Below are 15,005 nucleotides of genomic sequence, written 5' to 3' on the forward strand. Positions count from 1 at the left end.
CCCAAGGCCAGGTGTTCTGGTCTGACTTGTGGAGCCAGTCGCCCCTCGCTGCCTCCCTCCTCCGTAGGTCCTGCCTTCCCTGGGACTTGCTCCAGACAGGTGCCTGTGCAAGAAAAGCAAGCACGGAGACGACCAGGTGCTGGCTTACATACATCTGACGCTTGATGGCCCGCGGCTCCTAGAGGTGTGGCCCCACGTCCTCCAGGATCCTTCCCATCAGTAATAACTCAGGCTCCAGGACCATGAGTCCCCTCTGAAACACAGCCCCCGCCCCAGCCGCCCCACACTTACGATGGACGCTCGCATCTTTTTTCCTGCCGTGGACCCTCAATTTCAGGCTGGAGTTCGGTTTATCTGCTGCGTAAAGGCCTGAGGCTGCGGGGAGCAGGGGTGCGTTATGTCATTAATGGGGAACAGCGCTCCCAGGACCCCAGGGTACGGAGGTGGGCGGGGGGGGGGGTGTCTGGCCAGGAGACCGTGCGCGGTTCTCCCCCGACTCTTCCGAGGACCGCCACCTCGCTCCCTTCGAGTTCCTCGCCGGCTCCCTCCCTGCCCCTGCACTTGGCCGTGAACGGACGAACCCCTCGAAGGGTCGGGTCGGGGGAGGCTCACCCCCCCCACCCCCCCGCCACCGGAGAGGCGGCGGCGCGGCCCCGGGGGAGCGCGATCCCTGTCGCCTGCCCAGGGTGGCGCGCCCGGCCCGCAGGTGCCAGGGGGTTGCCTCTGCCGACGGGCTGCTCCCTAACTTGCTTCTTCCCGCCTCACCCAACTTCTCCGCCTCGCACGCAGCGGTCCGGGAGCCGGAGGGCCACCCCGAGCATCTCACCCTTCCTTAAGTCGGGGCAGGGCCGCCCCACCCACCTCGAGGACTGGGAGGCAGCGCGGCCACCGAGGGATGAGCTCTAATGGCCGCAGAGGCCGGGCCAGCGTAAGGTCAGCCGGCTCCTCCCCGCGCGGCTGACTAATGAGAGCCGGCAGGGCTCCCGGCCCCTGGGGCAGACAGGCCAGGTTGCCGCCCGCTCCCCGCCGCCGCCGCCGCCGCCTCTCCCCACGCCCTCCTCCACCCAGAGGCGCTCCGGTTCCAGCGCCACCGCCTCCTCACCCCTTCCACCCGCGCGCTTCCGGCCGCCCCGTATTTGGGCCCGTCTTGTACTACACTCCACCTGTATACACAGCCCACGGGCGTGGAATCCGTTTACTTACCTCCCCCATTCGAGGGGGCTCACGGCTTAAAACGACATTGAATTTGAAAGTCATTCGAAGGCAAAGGTCTAGCAGAATGAGAGCACTTTTGGGGGCGTCTGGGTGGCTCAGTCTGTTAAAGCCTCGGACTTTGGCTCAGGTCATGATCTCGTGGTTAGAGGAGCTTGAGCCCCACATGGGGTGGGGGTGGGGGGGGTTCTGTGCTGACAGCTCAGAGCCTGGAGCCTGCTTCAGATTCTGCGTCTCCCTCTCTCTCCCCTCCCCCTCGCATTCTGTCTCTCTCTCAAAAATAAACATTAGAATTTTTTTAAGAAAAAATAAAAAGAAAGCACTTTTAACTATTGGGTCTTAAGCCCTCAGCCCCCAAACACGGCACACAGCAGGCATTCCGTGAGTGAATGAATGAATGAATGAATGGATGACCAGACACTGGCCCTTCCTGGCACTGGGCTCTGACTGGGCTGTGACTCCCTAAGAGTAGAACCAACTCCTGTTCACCTCTCTTCCGGCCAGGGCCGGGCAAGTCCCTGAGCCTTGCAGTCAAGATGCTTGGGCCAATCCTGGCCCTGTCACCTGCTAGCTAGAGGGTCCAGGACACCCTTCCCTCTCTGAACCTCAGTGGATTCATCTCTTAAACGGAGGGATGATGGTATCGGACAACATGGAAGTTAATATATAAAAATGCATTCCCCAGAGGGAGAGCAACAAACGAAATGATGCCTGTAAAGTGCTGAGCCTGTTGTGTGGCACGTGGTAAATCCTCATCAGGACACGCTGGCCGCTAACATGAGGAAAGGCACGTGCTCATCCACATCAGGGGTCACTCACTAGCTTCCCAACAGGTGAGTCAGAGGCGATGCAGATACATACCAGAGCTTTATGGGCATTACAAACTGTAGTGCAGATTAAGCAGGTGACTGTAAAACAGTCCAAACCCAGGGTGGAAAGGTTCAGTTTTGAGCCCACCAGACTGACTTCTGCTTCTCCTTACTCCCTGCTTTCTACCAGAAATGTCACTACCCAGATGTCACTTTCCTTTCTCCTCCCACTGTGCTGTGCCAGGAAGAACAAAACAAAAAGCATATGGGGTGGGGGGGTGGGGGGGACCGAGGAGGTCAGGAAAGCGATTGGTACCTTCCACACGGCTCTCAAAAGAGGAGCTCCAGGGGCACCTGGGGGGCTCAGTGAGTTAAGCCCCCAACTCTTGGTTTTGGCTCAGGTCATGATCTCACAGTTCGTGAGTTCGAGTCACGCATTGAACTCTGTGCTGGCAGTGTGGAGGCTGCTTGGGATTCTTTCTCTCTCTCCCCCCTCTCTCAAAATAAATAAACATCTAAAAAAAATTTTTTTTTAAGGAGCTCTGTAAGACAGACTGCAGGCTGAGAAGCTACCAAATGATGTCAGTCCATTGCCAGCAAGACTCTCCTTAAGCCCCATCCCAAGTCCATCACCACTGTATGGGTGGGAAGCCATGCCAAGATCAACACCAAAGCTCCTGGTCTTTCCTGCAACCACAGCCACGGAGACCCGTTCTTCTTCTGACAGGGGAGGAGTAGTATTAACTAATTAATTATTTGCAACGTCCCCATTCTCCTGCTTCTAAGGAGGGGGTGGGCTACTCCAGGAGAATCCACTGTTTTGCTCTCTGAGAAAGTAGGAGAAAATGGCTCAGGCTTATGCTGAAGGCATGACACCTTGTGGGGATTCCGAGCAGGTAGGGTAGAAGCAGCAGGAAGATCAGAGCAGGAGAAGGAAAGGAGGAAAGGGGCAGGGGGAGGAGAGAGAGGGCAGGCAAGCCACATCTAAGGAAACAGAATCCATTAGGAGGATTTTGTTGAGAACAGGAGGGTTTCCGTTGCTTGACATTAACTCTCAAGACCTGAACACTCTTCAGGGGAAAGCTCTATCAGTCAACTGAGTACAGGTTTTTTGTTTTTTGTTTTTTTTAAGTAGGCTCCGCCCAATGCAGGACTTGAACTCAAAACCCTGAAGTCAAGAATCGCGTGCTCTGCCAGGAACCCCTTAGCCAGCCAGACGCCCCTGAAGGACATTTCTTTTAACATTTATCCATTATACTCTGGTGAGGCTTTGTGAATATGCCAGTTCTGACAATTTGCTCTGACCAGAAAAATCAGGTTTTTATGAAAGAAAAGAAAGGTGACGTATAACTTCCTCCTGAATCTCCATCTCTGAAACCCCTCAAGTCCTACTGAAGAGAACAAATCCTTATTGAGAAGCCCTGAAGAGCTTCCCCTGCATAAATGTGCAGCATAACGACCATACTTCCCCTTGAAAGAACATTCCTGAAATGTTCAGCCTTTCTCATCCCCGTTTGTTAAATGGCCTCACAGTCCGGGGACCTGGGAACTGTAATGGACATTCATTTTTGTCCAGCGGTCTTTCACTGGGTGACTCTGGGTGGTTCTGCCGTATCACAGTACTCTATCACCCTGACTGGGGACATCCGTGACCCAGGTCCAGCTATGAGGCCCCAGCCCCCAGGCTATATCCGCTGACCCTGGAAGGAACATATGACCCAACCCAGACCAATCAGAAGCCTTCTCCAAGATGGAGCTATGTACACACACACACACACACACACACACACACACACACACACACACACACATTTTAAAATAGGCAGTGGGTCAAAAAAAAAAGCCTCTTTCCTCTGGAGACATTTAAGTGGTATGATGTAAGCCTGGAACCATCTGTGACTTTCCTCCCCTGCAGCATGGAATAAATCCATCTGCTTTTGAATTTGCCAACACATACCTGAGAGAACAGACCTGTGGACATGAGTTCTTCCAGTACTTGGTATCGATTTTACCCCGAGACATCCAAATACAATTGCTTTTTCTTCGATTAAGCTAGTGAGAGTTGAACTCACCTTTGCAAACCGATACATGGAAATCAAAGGCAAGAATGTCAATGTACCAAAGACAAACCAGTTTGCTGGACACACACACCACATCCCCATCCACACACACCCACTTTCCCCTTTCCTTCTCCCCAGCTTATGCTAATGGGGGTATCTGCACTCTGATGGTAGCACCCAAGTATTCACCATCATCTTCGTAGCGTTATCAGTTCGTGAGTTTGCGCCTTCCCTAACTAAACTGTGCGGAACTCAAACATGACAGCTAGCCTGGCACCTAACGCATGACCACCACTGGCGGGGGAAGGCAGGTGGATGGACAGATGGATGCTACTGACCCCACCCGGCCTGTTTCAAACTAGAAACATAGTAGAAATCTTCTTTCTTACTGCAGGGCCAAATGGGCTATGTGTGGCGATTAGTCAGTATTTGAGAAGTTCAATGCAACCTCCCCCCTGGCTTCAAGGTCACCACTGAAAGAGAAAGCTTTCGGTAGAGCTTCACCACACCCCAGTCCCAAAGAGGAACCATCTAACCAGATGGGGCGACCAGGTGAAGTGCTACGAGTTCAAAGGTCCTCACAAGTTCGTGTTGTTGTAAATCAAATTTGTGCTCGCTTTTAAGCCCCACCACCAAGTGCACAGCCCTCTCGAGCGCTACGCTAGGAAGATTGTTCAGGACTCCTTGGCAGGACAGAGAAAGGGGACAAGCTCAAACCACATTACTACTGCCCACTTTGACATGGGGGTGTCCATCCCCTCAGATCTCCTATTCGCTTTGCCAAGCCCGAATCTAGCTCACAGATCTTCCCACGTTAAAGAATGGAGAAAGGGGGGGAAAAAAAACCCACAGACATGGTGCTATGATCTTTATTCAATTAAATGACCTTACAACTAAGAAACAGAAAACATGCTTTTAAGAAACTAAGAGCATAATCTCATCCCATTGCACTTTTTAAAAAGTATATTAAACTTTAAAGCCATTCAAAGGCAAGGGTCTAGGAGAAAGTATTTTCAACAAATCATTTTTTAAAGAAAAGAAAAAGAACTCTGAGAAGAAAACCTGTATATGCTCAGGATTAATATTGACCCTTTAAGGCTAAAGTCCATGGCAGCATTTAGCCATCTAGATTAGAAAGCTTTGAGAATCAAATGCAACCTTCCCTTGGTCGTAAGAGCACTACATTTAAATTTTAGTTCTGGCACATGAAATTTCTTCCCAGGGAGGAAAAATTTCTTTTGAAAACTTTCTGCTTTTAGACCTAGAACTTTGAGAAGTTCCTGATATGGGGCACTTTTGTCACTAATTTTCAAAGTTGTTTTCTCCTTCTTTTTCATTATTATTATTTATGGCTTAAGGTTTTCTGTACAGGAATGACGAGGGGTTCAAGTCAAAGTGCTGAATTTTGTTTTTAAAAAAAAAACAACTTTCAAGATAGTTTTTTCAAAATCCTAATTACACTTGTTAGTAAATAGGATACGTGTACATTCATTTTTCAGAGAAGGCACTATGACATCCTGATTTACAACAGCTTTAAGGAGCCTGGATGATCCTCTAGATGAAAGATATCCCCCTTATTACTCTGAACGTGGGAAACTCTCAGCCAGGGTCTTTGGCGGCAGACCACCTACTGTGAGCCTTCGGTGAAAGCTGTCTGTCCACTCGCCTCCAGACAATAGTGAATTGCACTTCCCCATCACATGGGGCGGTCTCTCTCGCTGGTCTGAGCCACCTGCAATACTGTCTTATCGAAGTGGTGACTCCAGGGCCACAACCCAGACCCCCTGAGGCAATCCCTGACATAGAGCTAGGAATCTGAATGTTTTTAAACAAGCCTCCCAAGTTAAGTCTTATGCACTCCAAGGTAGATGAGAGCCACTACCCAAATCATAACTGTAACAGGACATAAGAACACTGTTCAATTGCAGCAAATGGTCTCATACAATGGACTTCTTAAAGTGATTTTAAAAAAATCACTTATACACATGGTTTGTACTTTCATGACTGAAGCTTGTCTTCATTATGCCCTTATTCCTTGACTAAAATTTTGTCAGATCGAAATGTAAGCCAGAAAGATGTAGCCCATTTCTGGCTACCTTACATGGTAGTCATCCTAAATCACCCTAAATTACATTTCCATAGTTCTATTGGGGGGGGGGGGGGGGAGTCCTATGAAGATTTCCATATAAATTATTAAAAAAAAGAAAAACTCTAGGAAAAAAAATAAAATGTTTATGAGCCAGGTAGGACACTGGATATGACCTGCTAAGGAAACACACTGCCAGTAACAAGGCAGTTTATTTGTTTGCCTAACTTCACGTTAAAAGAGAAAGAACAGATAAAGCAAAACAGTATTCGTAGACAATTTTACCCAGTATAAAGCAGGCATTAATACACAAACCTCCACAGAACAGACTTCTTGGCATACTGCTAAAATACGGTAGGACTCCAAAGATGCTTACCATCATACACGATCATTAGATTGCTCGTGAAAGAATTGAAATTCTGATTCTATGATTTTTACCATAAAAAGCTAATTGGAAGTATTAAAAAAAAATGAAGAAACATTTTTCCCTGAAATGAATACTTCTCATCGAAATTCTGAAAACCTCCTTTTACACGTTAACAGGAATAGGCCCCGTGTAACCATCTGAAATGAGCACACAAAGATCGCCTGTGTGGGAAGACTGGCCGGGGATGGCAGAGCAACATGGCCAAGCCAACGCTTTCAGTCTGAACTATCCCTCCTCAACGACGTCTCCGACCCACAAACTAAGGGCTGAGGGAAGTTAAGAAGTAAAAGACGTTCCTTTCAACCTGATTATAAATCTCCCCAGGACTATTTAAAGCCAGCAATGAGAATGCATCTTGTATCGAAAAAGATGATATAAAACCATCAACTTCCTGTAAAAATAGGCCAAAGAAAACTCATTAAGGATCCTCATTGATAAAAACTTTATAAACACGCTCCAGAGGCATAGTAAGTTAATAAAAACAAAAATAATAAGGCTTCCCCAGGGTAATTAAGCCAAATTATTTCTTTAAGGTCAAAACAGAAATGGTGACTTAAACAGTTAACTAATCGTTAAGACTGCACTAATCACACGATATATTTATTTTAAAATTTCTAATACTTTAGGATTAAAATAAGTTTTAGACACATCATCCTTTTCTCATTAAAAGCATCGTTCTAGACAATTATTCTGAAAACTATAAATGTGCTTCTACAATGCATTAAAAGCCAAGTATCTCAACGTGTGTAAGGCCTTTCGCTAGTAAGGACAAACCTTCAGGAAAATGAGGGGCCACCTGATATGCACCAAAATTTCAAAGAGAAGCTTTCGATTTAATAGTCAAAACTAAGCATCACTGATATGCAAGTAGACAGTTTTCAGAACAAGCTGGAGCTTTCCTAAAGTTTAATGGCAACTGAAAAAAATAGCAAGAAGTTCAGGATAAGATGGTATATAAATATGGAAACATAGAACATGCTTGGAACTAGTTCGGGACTTATAAAAATGCTTCGGTGGTGAGGCATCAAAGAAATAAAAAGAAACTTCCTTGATAAAGAGATTACATGCCACACGAGACTTCTTTGTGCCTTCCGTTCAGACTTCACGTATATAGAACCTACACTTGGATTTGGCCTAAGCCTTCCCTATCTCCCCCCCCAAAACAAAAAATATCTTAAGAATTAAGGCTCTCAAACCTGAATGTTTATATAAAAACTTGCAGGCAAGTTTTATGAAGTTTTAAAATGTACAATTCACCATTATAAATCAAAGGAAAAGGCAACTAATAGATAAAGTGTTTTTTACCACACAAGGTAAATAAAGGTTTCGTGGATACTTCTAGATACTGTCCACATTTGGGTAGGACTTTGGTCCTTACTAAGCCAAAGCTACTTTAAAGCTACCAATTAATCAAGTGAAGTTAAATAAAGGATGACTCACTAAACAAAACTGACAATGTTAGTAGCTTCGTTATTAAAAATCTTAGTGCGTAGCAAAAGACAAATGGTTTAGATAAAGACCTGATTTACTGCTAGGCCACAAGAACAGGACATCAGCTAAAGGCAGTAATGTTTGGTAACGTGTTTCCTCTAATCCTTAATAAAGTTCCGTTCTTATGCAGAACTCTTGAAAAAACAAGGCCTCTCAAATGATAACCGTGAGTTATATATAATACATATATGTATACAAACCTACAAACAGTGAATCTGACCAAGGCACAAGTTCAAGTGACTTATCAGAGGTCACATGGTTCACTTAAACTCAAGCTTTTTTCTTAAAATATCAAGCTCACTCCCTTTATGATGAGCCACTCTGGCTTTTCAAGGCATGTCTGCTTCTTTTCTAGAAAGAAGCTATAGGAATGAAGGCAAAAATAAAATAAAAGTATATCCCACCAAAACTGTTAGCCTGTCAGGTAAAAGACTGGAAATTCCAGGGTACGGTGGATTTCAACGTGATACAATCTTCCCACACTATATGGCAAACAGGATTCTCTAATATCGTAAGATTTTAAAAGTGTAACGGCATCGTTTTCAGCCTTTTGTTCCGAAACTTTTGCAAGTTTTGTAAACTGTTTAAAAAGAGTAAGGTATAAAAAGAACGGACAGGTTTCACCCCAAAACAGCATCTTCCATGAGGTTATCCTCAATCCCCTCCCTATCATGTCCTCAAAAGCCTGGATTCAATCTTAAAAGGCACGAAGTGGCACATTCAGGATTTAAAACCACATTTGCATTTTCTCCTTTCGCCTTCTCCCCTTTTAAAGTGCACAAAGCAGAGTAACAAGGAAATAGACACAGGCTTGGATCTATATCAGCAAGGAAAAGAAACGCTTCCAACAGAAATGGAAGTATGTGTAAGAATTTGAAGCCACGGGAAAGGTCTGTTCCTTTATTACTGCTGAGTCTCAGCTCTTCCCGGATGATTCCCAGATCTGTGTTCCTCTGGACCTGGACCTGTGGCCGTGGCCGAAACCCAGAAATCGGTAGGGGCTGGCTGCGTTCTGGTCGGATCCTCTTGTGAAGATGCTACTGAGCTTTCTTATCCGCGGGTGGCCTCCCAACAACCGCTTCCCTCACAGCGGCCTGAGTGGAATTACCCATATGGGACGTAGCCTGCAAAAGTCCATTTGTTCAAACACGTAAGTTAAAAAAATACAACACAGCGCCGAGAGAGTAAGACCGCGGAGACAAACTTTCAGACATCTCGTTCTACAGCACGGGTATGTTACGGACAACGGGGAAATGAAAACACAGGTGTTGGGGGAGCAAGTGGCGGCAGCAGACCCCCAAGAGAGCCCGCTGAGCCCCTGCTCTGTGACTGTATGTAGCAGGGCGGGCAGCTCTCCTGGCTTCTCACAAGCTTCTGACTTAACCGATCTGTTCATGCTACTCAGAAAAAGAAATCAATCAGGGTCTCAAATATCTGTAAATCTGGAGGTCACGTCAATGTCAAAAGCCACTGGCTTGTTGAAAGATCTGAAGTGAAAGAGATGCCATCCATTAGAACTCAAAACGGAAAATTTTCAAAGCTCTTGATTTTCAGGGAAGCAAATTAACCTCAGATCAGGGAGAATCACACAGGAATGGTCTGAAGAGCATGTGGTTAGAAGTTTCCCATGATAAACACAGTATGTCCAAGTTGAAACTCTGTTTGCATCAGAGGAGGGTTTTTAGGCATGAAAACAAAATACTAGGATTAAATACTAATATCCTCAAGAAGGATGATACAACATCATGTCTATCAAAAAAACCCAAAACAAAACAAAAAGCCAGGGGAAGTTTCTCACGCCTTCCTTCTTTCACTATGAAACTCTTTCAAATGGAAATACTTTACAATAAAAGCACAAGCATCCGTCCCTTGTCAACCCTCAGCCTTGTCAGCTGGCACCACTTACCTGCTCTAACACGTACGCTGCACCAGAATCAATTGCTCCGCCCAGCTCACGATATTGACCAGAATACCTGATGTATCCCCACGTGAGAAGGGCTATTAACAGCAGTCCAACCATGCAGTTGAACAGCTGGGCCACAACCTCAAGACCAACGAAGCCAGTGAGGCCTGAGGCGATGTACAAAGCCACAATGCCTGTGAAAAGCACCGCGGGGGTTCGGAAGGTGCTGAAGACATTCTTGCTACCATTGTGTTTGCAGAAATTCTCATACAGTTCGTTGATTTCCTCCTCTAGCTCCTGCTGATAGCGGAGACTAAAATCCTTCCCACCCATCTTCTTGGTCTTCTTAAAATGGTCCAGAGCAAGTTGTTTGAATTCACAGTGCTTCTCCTCTAGAATGTCTGGAGACAAATAAGGTTTCTCTCCTCCACAAACCTAAGAAGAATAAAGACACAGGTGTTGAAGATGACTTCGAAAACAGGTGCCCAACGAAACAAGTGAAAACACTGCAAAAGAATGTTTTCATATATTAGAAATGAACTGTAAAATGGTGACCAAGACCAATAAAGTCTGGTTTCACCTCCTCTGAAAAGTGCACTTACATAACCAGGGTGACACTGATCAGTGACAGCAACGACACTGTAAGAAAGCCTTGGTTAGAAACGGTAATAATTGGAAGACCCCTATTACCCAGGGGACCTGAACACAGCTTTGCTGCCTCATCACGTTAAGATGCGGTAAACAGGGTGAGGTTGGGCCTCCGAAGGCAGCAACGGGCCCAGGTTATATAGATCTCTCAGAAGACGACACATGCCCAACATACCTCCTCCATGTTGTTGTAATAGATGTCTTTGGCAGACGCCGCAGCTGCTAAATTGTTGGCTTCAGCAGTGGCCTTTTAAGAAAGGAAAGCATAAACTATGGATCCTTCCTCTTTTAACATTCTTCCACAGTCTCCTCTCACCCTATCCCCGTTCACTTTTTTATGATCCTTCTGCCATTATTTAGGTTCCCATATAGCCCTATTTATAAAATAAAATATAACTTTTCTTCCAAATTTTCTGCCCCAAAAGTTCTTATATGTAAGAATCTTATCGTAAAGTAAACTTCTAAAAATATCATTCCCTTTGCTTCAATTTTAAATGTTAAGAAACAGATATGAGTCAAAAAAGGGAAAAATTTATCTGTACATGAATCCCAAGCTCTGGCTTCCTTTGTGAAAATGTTTCGCTATTAAAGAAATAAACCTTTCGGGGCGCCTGGGGGGCTCAGTCCATTGAGTGTCCGACTTCGGCTCAGGTGATGATCTCGCAATTTGTGAGTTCGAACCCCGCGTCAGACTCTGCTGTCAGCACAGAGCCCTCTTCAGATTCTCTGTCGTTCCCCGCCCCACCCCTCCTTATGCACACATGCTCTCTCTCACTCTCAAAAAGAAACATTAAAAAAAAAAAAAAAAAAAAGAGGAGGGGGGCCTGGGTGGCTCCGTCGGTTAAGCGTCTGACTTCAGTTCAGGTCATGATCTCGCGATTCGTGGGTTTGAGCCCCACGTGGGGCTCTGTGCTGACAGCTCAGAGCCTGGAGCCTGCTTCGGATTCTGTGTCTCCCTCTCTCTCTCTGCCCCTCCTCTGATCACACTCTGTGTGTCTCTCTCAAAAATAAACAAACATTATAAAAATTTTAAACAACAACGAAAATAGAAGAAACATTTGGCAGTAAATTACCTTACGTTATGCACCTGAAAGTCAGAAGTTATATATTTTAGTGAAATTACATCTTGAAAATACCAAAATATTGAAAATAAAAATCTCTGAAAACAAAAAACCTGACTAAAGAAGTATGTCAGCATTTAGTAGACCACAGATAACAGGAAAGTAATTTGTCTAAGATGAGTGGGCCCGGCCTACCAGGCGTAATAAAAAAACAGTGCTCCCCCCGGGATGTCTGGCGGGAAGACTCGGGGAAGATCCGTTCTGCTTTAACTGTACCACCGGGAATACGCACAAAAAACCCAGAAGGCAGTCACACTCCCATTCTCATATATGGGCCACCAGTAACCAAACAGGATCACTTAAGAGGTCAAAGAAGTGCTCACCTGAAGCATGGACTTGGGATGAGGCAGATCTTCTCCTTGGTAAATTTTAATATATGCCTTAGGATATAAACGTAAAAAGAACTATGAAAAATGTCATTCTGTCACTTTCAGTCACATTTTAACTTTTTAAAAGTGGCCGTACAACTGCATTTTCCTAAAGACCTAGATCAACACCCAGGAATTAGCAAAAACACAACACACCTTTGAGTGCATGTTAGCGTATTTTGAGTTAACTGAAAGTAGCTCTCAAGCAGCACGAGCCTACCAAGGCTAGGATTCCCACCAGATTCCCCATGCACACTGGCCTCACCACTGCCTGTGGGCACAGTGACCATCCGCCTTGAGGTAGTCGTGTCACATCTAGGTGCCGTCTCCTCCTACTCACAGCAACTTCCTAACCACCTCCTGTCCACACCATCTTCCTTGAGGAACAATCTTCCTTTAGCCACAGTAATTACTCCTCTAAGAAAGTGCAAAGAACATTCATTTGGTTCCTAGACCGATACTGCCACCCAGTGGCCCGCTCCCGGAAGGACCCCGAAGGCTCTGAAAATGCCTCTCACCATCTCCCCGTGAAACTTGCCCCCCTTCAGCTTTAAAATGGTGAAATTCAAAGTTAGTTTACAGCCTAGATCAGTTTCACCAAACATCACATTATTTTGATAATTAAAACCCATATTTACCTTAAAATACTCCAATAGCCCCCGACAGGTGACTTTTGAGCCATTGATCTCCTTTTCCATTAAATTAGCCGGGTTTAACACAAATGGAATCAGGGTCTGCAACTGCTCTTTGAACTCACTGGCAATATCTGTTCACGAGACCACGAAGAAGCAGACAATAAGCGAAGCAGACTTACTCAACCAAGCTGAGCATAAAACGTGATCTTCATAGTCTGTTTTAACATCCGCTAGTTGAAAGTGAAGGGAGGGGGTCCCAACTGTGTCTGACACTCTCTGCCTATGACCAGGCTGCTGTCGGACCTCTGTCTGCATGTACTCTCACTGTCCCCTTCCCTCCCTTCTCAGGATTGTTTGCGGGGTTTTTTTTTTTTTTAAGTGCATTTGTATTTATTTCGAGAGAGACAGACAGAGGAAGAGGGAGAAGGAATGAGCGGGGAAGGGGCAGAGAGACAGGGAGAGAGAGAATCCCAGGCAGACACCAAACTCCACGCTGAGCCCAAACGGGGGCTCAACCTCATGGGCCTGAGCCAAAATCAGGAGTCGGACACTTAGCTGCCTGAGCCACCCAGGCACCCAGCAAAGGATTTTCTAAAACACGACTTTAAAAGTACTTCACAAGAAGCAAAAACAATATAACAGCAGGGAGGGGGACGAAACATAAGAGACTCAAATACAGAAAACAAACAGAGAATTGCTGGAGGAGTTGTGGGAGAGGAGATGAGCTGAATGGGTCAGGGGTATCTACTCCTGAAATCACTGTTGCACCATGTGCTAACGTGGAGGTAAATTATAACAAATAAATAAGTTATAGAAAGTAAAGGATGCAAAAAAATACATAATAAACCTTCAAAAATAAAAATAAAAGTACTTCAAAAAATCAAAAGTGAATGAATTCAACCACATTAAAACTAAGGCACCATTAAAAAACAAAAAAAAGACAAGACACAGATGGGAGAATATATGTGCAACACATAACCAACCAGCAAAGCTTCATATCTTAAAATACACATATAGGATCTATGCGTTGCATAGAAAGACAAGCCCCGTCTAAAACTGAACAACACGCATAAGTAGGAACTGCAGAGGAAAGGAACCATGAAGGAAACATGAATGTAAATAAATACATGAAAAGATATTCAACCCCATGAACAATCAGAAAAAATGCAATTTAAGACCATAACGACATATTATTCTCTATCACTAATTTGGCAAAAACTAGAAGTCTGAAAATACCAAGCACTGCCAAGGATATGCATCAACGGGAACTTCTGTATACACTGATGAAGGGAGCGTAAACTGAACTACACTTGGGGAAACAATTGGCATTATCCAGTTGAGGGGAAAATACACAGATTCCAACATCCAGTAGTCTTGCTTCCAAAGCACATACCCTCAGGAAACTCTCATTTATCCATATATACCAGATTGTGCATGGCAGCACTGTTCATAATAGCAAGTAACTGGAAAAGCTTATATTTCTATTGAGAATAAACTGTGTTATATTCACAGAAGGCACAATTATGCACAAGGAAAGTGAATGAACTACAACGACATGCAATGATACAGATAATCTCAGAAATAAAACACTCAATGAAATGCAACGCATACTGTTTTTAATAAGTCAAAATTAAAGAAACTTGGCAACAGACTGATTCAAACACAAGCAATGGTTGTTGTTTTTTTTTTAATTCAAGGGTAGAATAAGCAAAATTTAGAACAGTGGTTAATTCTGTGGGGAGGCAGGGAGATGGGATAGGGAAGAAGCACACAAATGCAGAAAACAGTACTGGTAATGTTCTAGACAAGAATTGGCAAACTACAGCCCTCGGGGGCAAATACGGCCTGCAAACTGTAATTGTAAATAAAGTTTTATTGCAACACAACCGTGTCTTCACTTATGCATTGTCTATGGCTGCTTTCTTGCTACAACAACAAAGCTGAATAATTGTATGGCCCACAAAACCTACAATATTTACTATCTGGTCCATTACAGAAAAAACTTGTCAATTCTGGTTCTAGATATTAAGTTGGGCAGTAGGTTTGTGATGTTCATTATATGATGTACTAAGCCTTACCTATACAAGTTCCATGTATTCTTTTATGTGTGTAATACTGCTACATTCTTTGGTAGTTGGGCCAAGCTTTCTTCTGTACTGGTTCATCAGCTGATCTCCTTCTCCCCTACTAGGGGCCTGTTTCTCAGAATACAGTCACTCTTCACAAACTAAATAAATATGCTATC

General features: G+C 44.8%; 2 protein-coding genes across 11 annotated transcripts in view; both read right to left on the reverse strand.

Moving 5' to 3' along the window:
• Nucleotides 1-1,043, reverse strand: part of LOC102962180 (phospholipase A and acyltransferase 3) — a 34,544-nt gene extending 33,501 nt beyond the window's left edge. The window contains exons 1-2 of one of the 3 annotated variants that reach the window (XM_042958482.1): nt 862-1,043; nt 292-375 (exon numbers count right to left, since the gene is read on the reverse strand). In XM_042958482.1, coding sequence (XP_042814416.1) covers nt 292-306 — 15 coding nt within the window. In that variant the 5' untranslated portion in view covers nt 307-375; nt 862-1,043. Of the gene's footprint in view, nt 1-291; nt 376-765 lie in introns of all 3 variants that reach the window. The other 2 variants (XM_042958484.1, XM_042958483.1) reach the window with 2 other exon arrangements.
• A 3,891-nt stretch (nt 1,044-4,934) lies between these two features.
• Nucleotides 4,935-15,005, reverse strand: part of ATL3 (atlastin GTPase 3) — a 55,835-nt gene continuing 45,764 nt past the window's right edge. For 7 of the 8 annotated variants that reach the window (XM_042958143.1, XM_042958141.1, XM_042958142.1 and 4 more), the window contains 5 exons: nt 12,764-12,891; nt 12,081-12,137; nt 10,812-10,883; nt 9,992-10,423; nt 4,935-9,209 (listed from right to left, as the gene is read on the reverse strand). In XM_042958143.1, the coding sequence (XP_042814077.1) occupies nt 9,123-9,209; nt 9,992-10,423; nt 10,812-10,883; nt 12,081-12,137; nt 12,764-12,891 (776 nt within the window). In that variant the 3' untranslated portion in view covers nt 4,935-9,122. The remainder of the gene's footprint in view (nt 9,210-9,991; nt 10,424-10,811; nt 10,884-12,080; nt 12,138-12,763; nt 12,892-15,005) is intronic. The other variant, XM_042958144.1, reaches the window with a different exon arrangement.

This window comes from Panthera tigris, chromosome D1 (genome assembly GCF_018350195.1).
Source record: "Panthera tigris isolate Pti1 chromosome D1, P.tigris_Pti1_mat1.1, whole genome shotgun sequence".
NCBI lineage: Eukaryota > Metazoa > Chordata > Mammalia > Carnivora > Felidae > Panthera > Panthera tigris.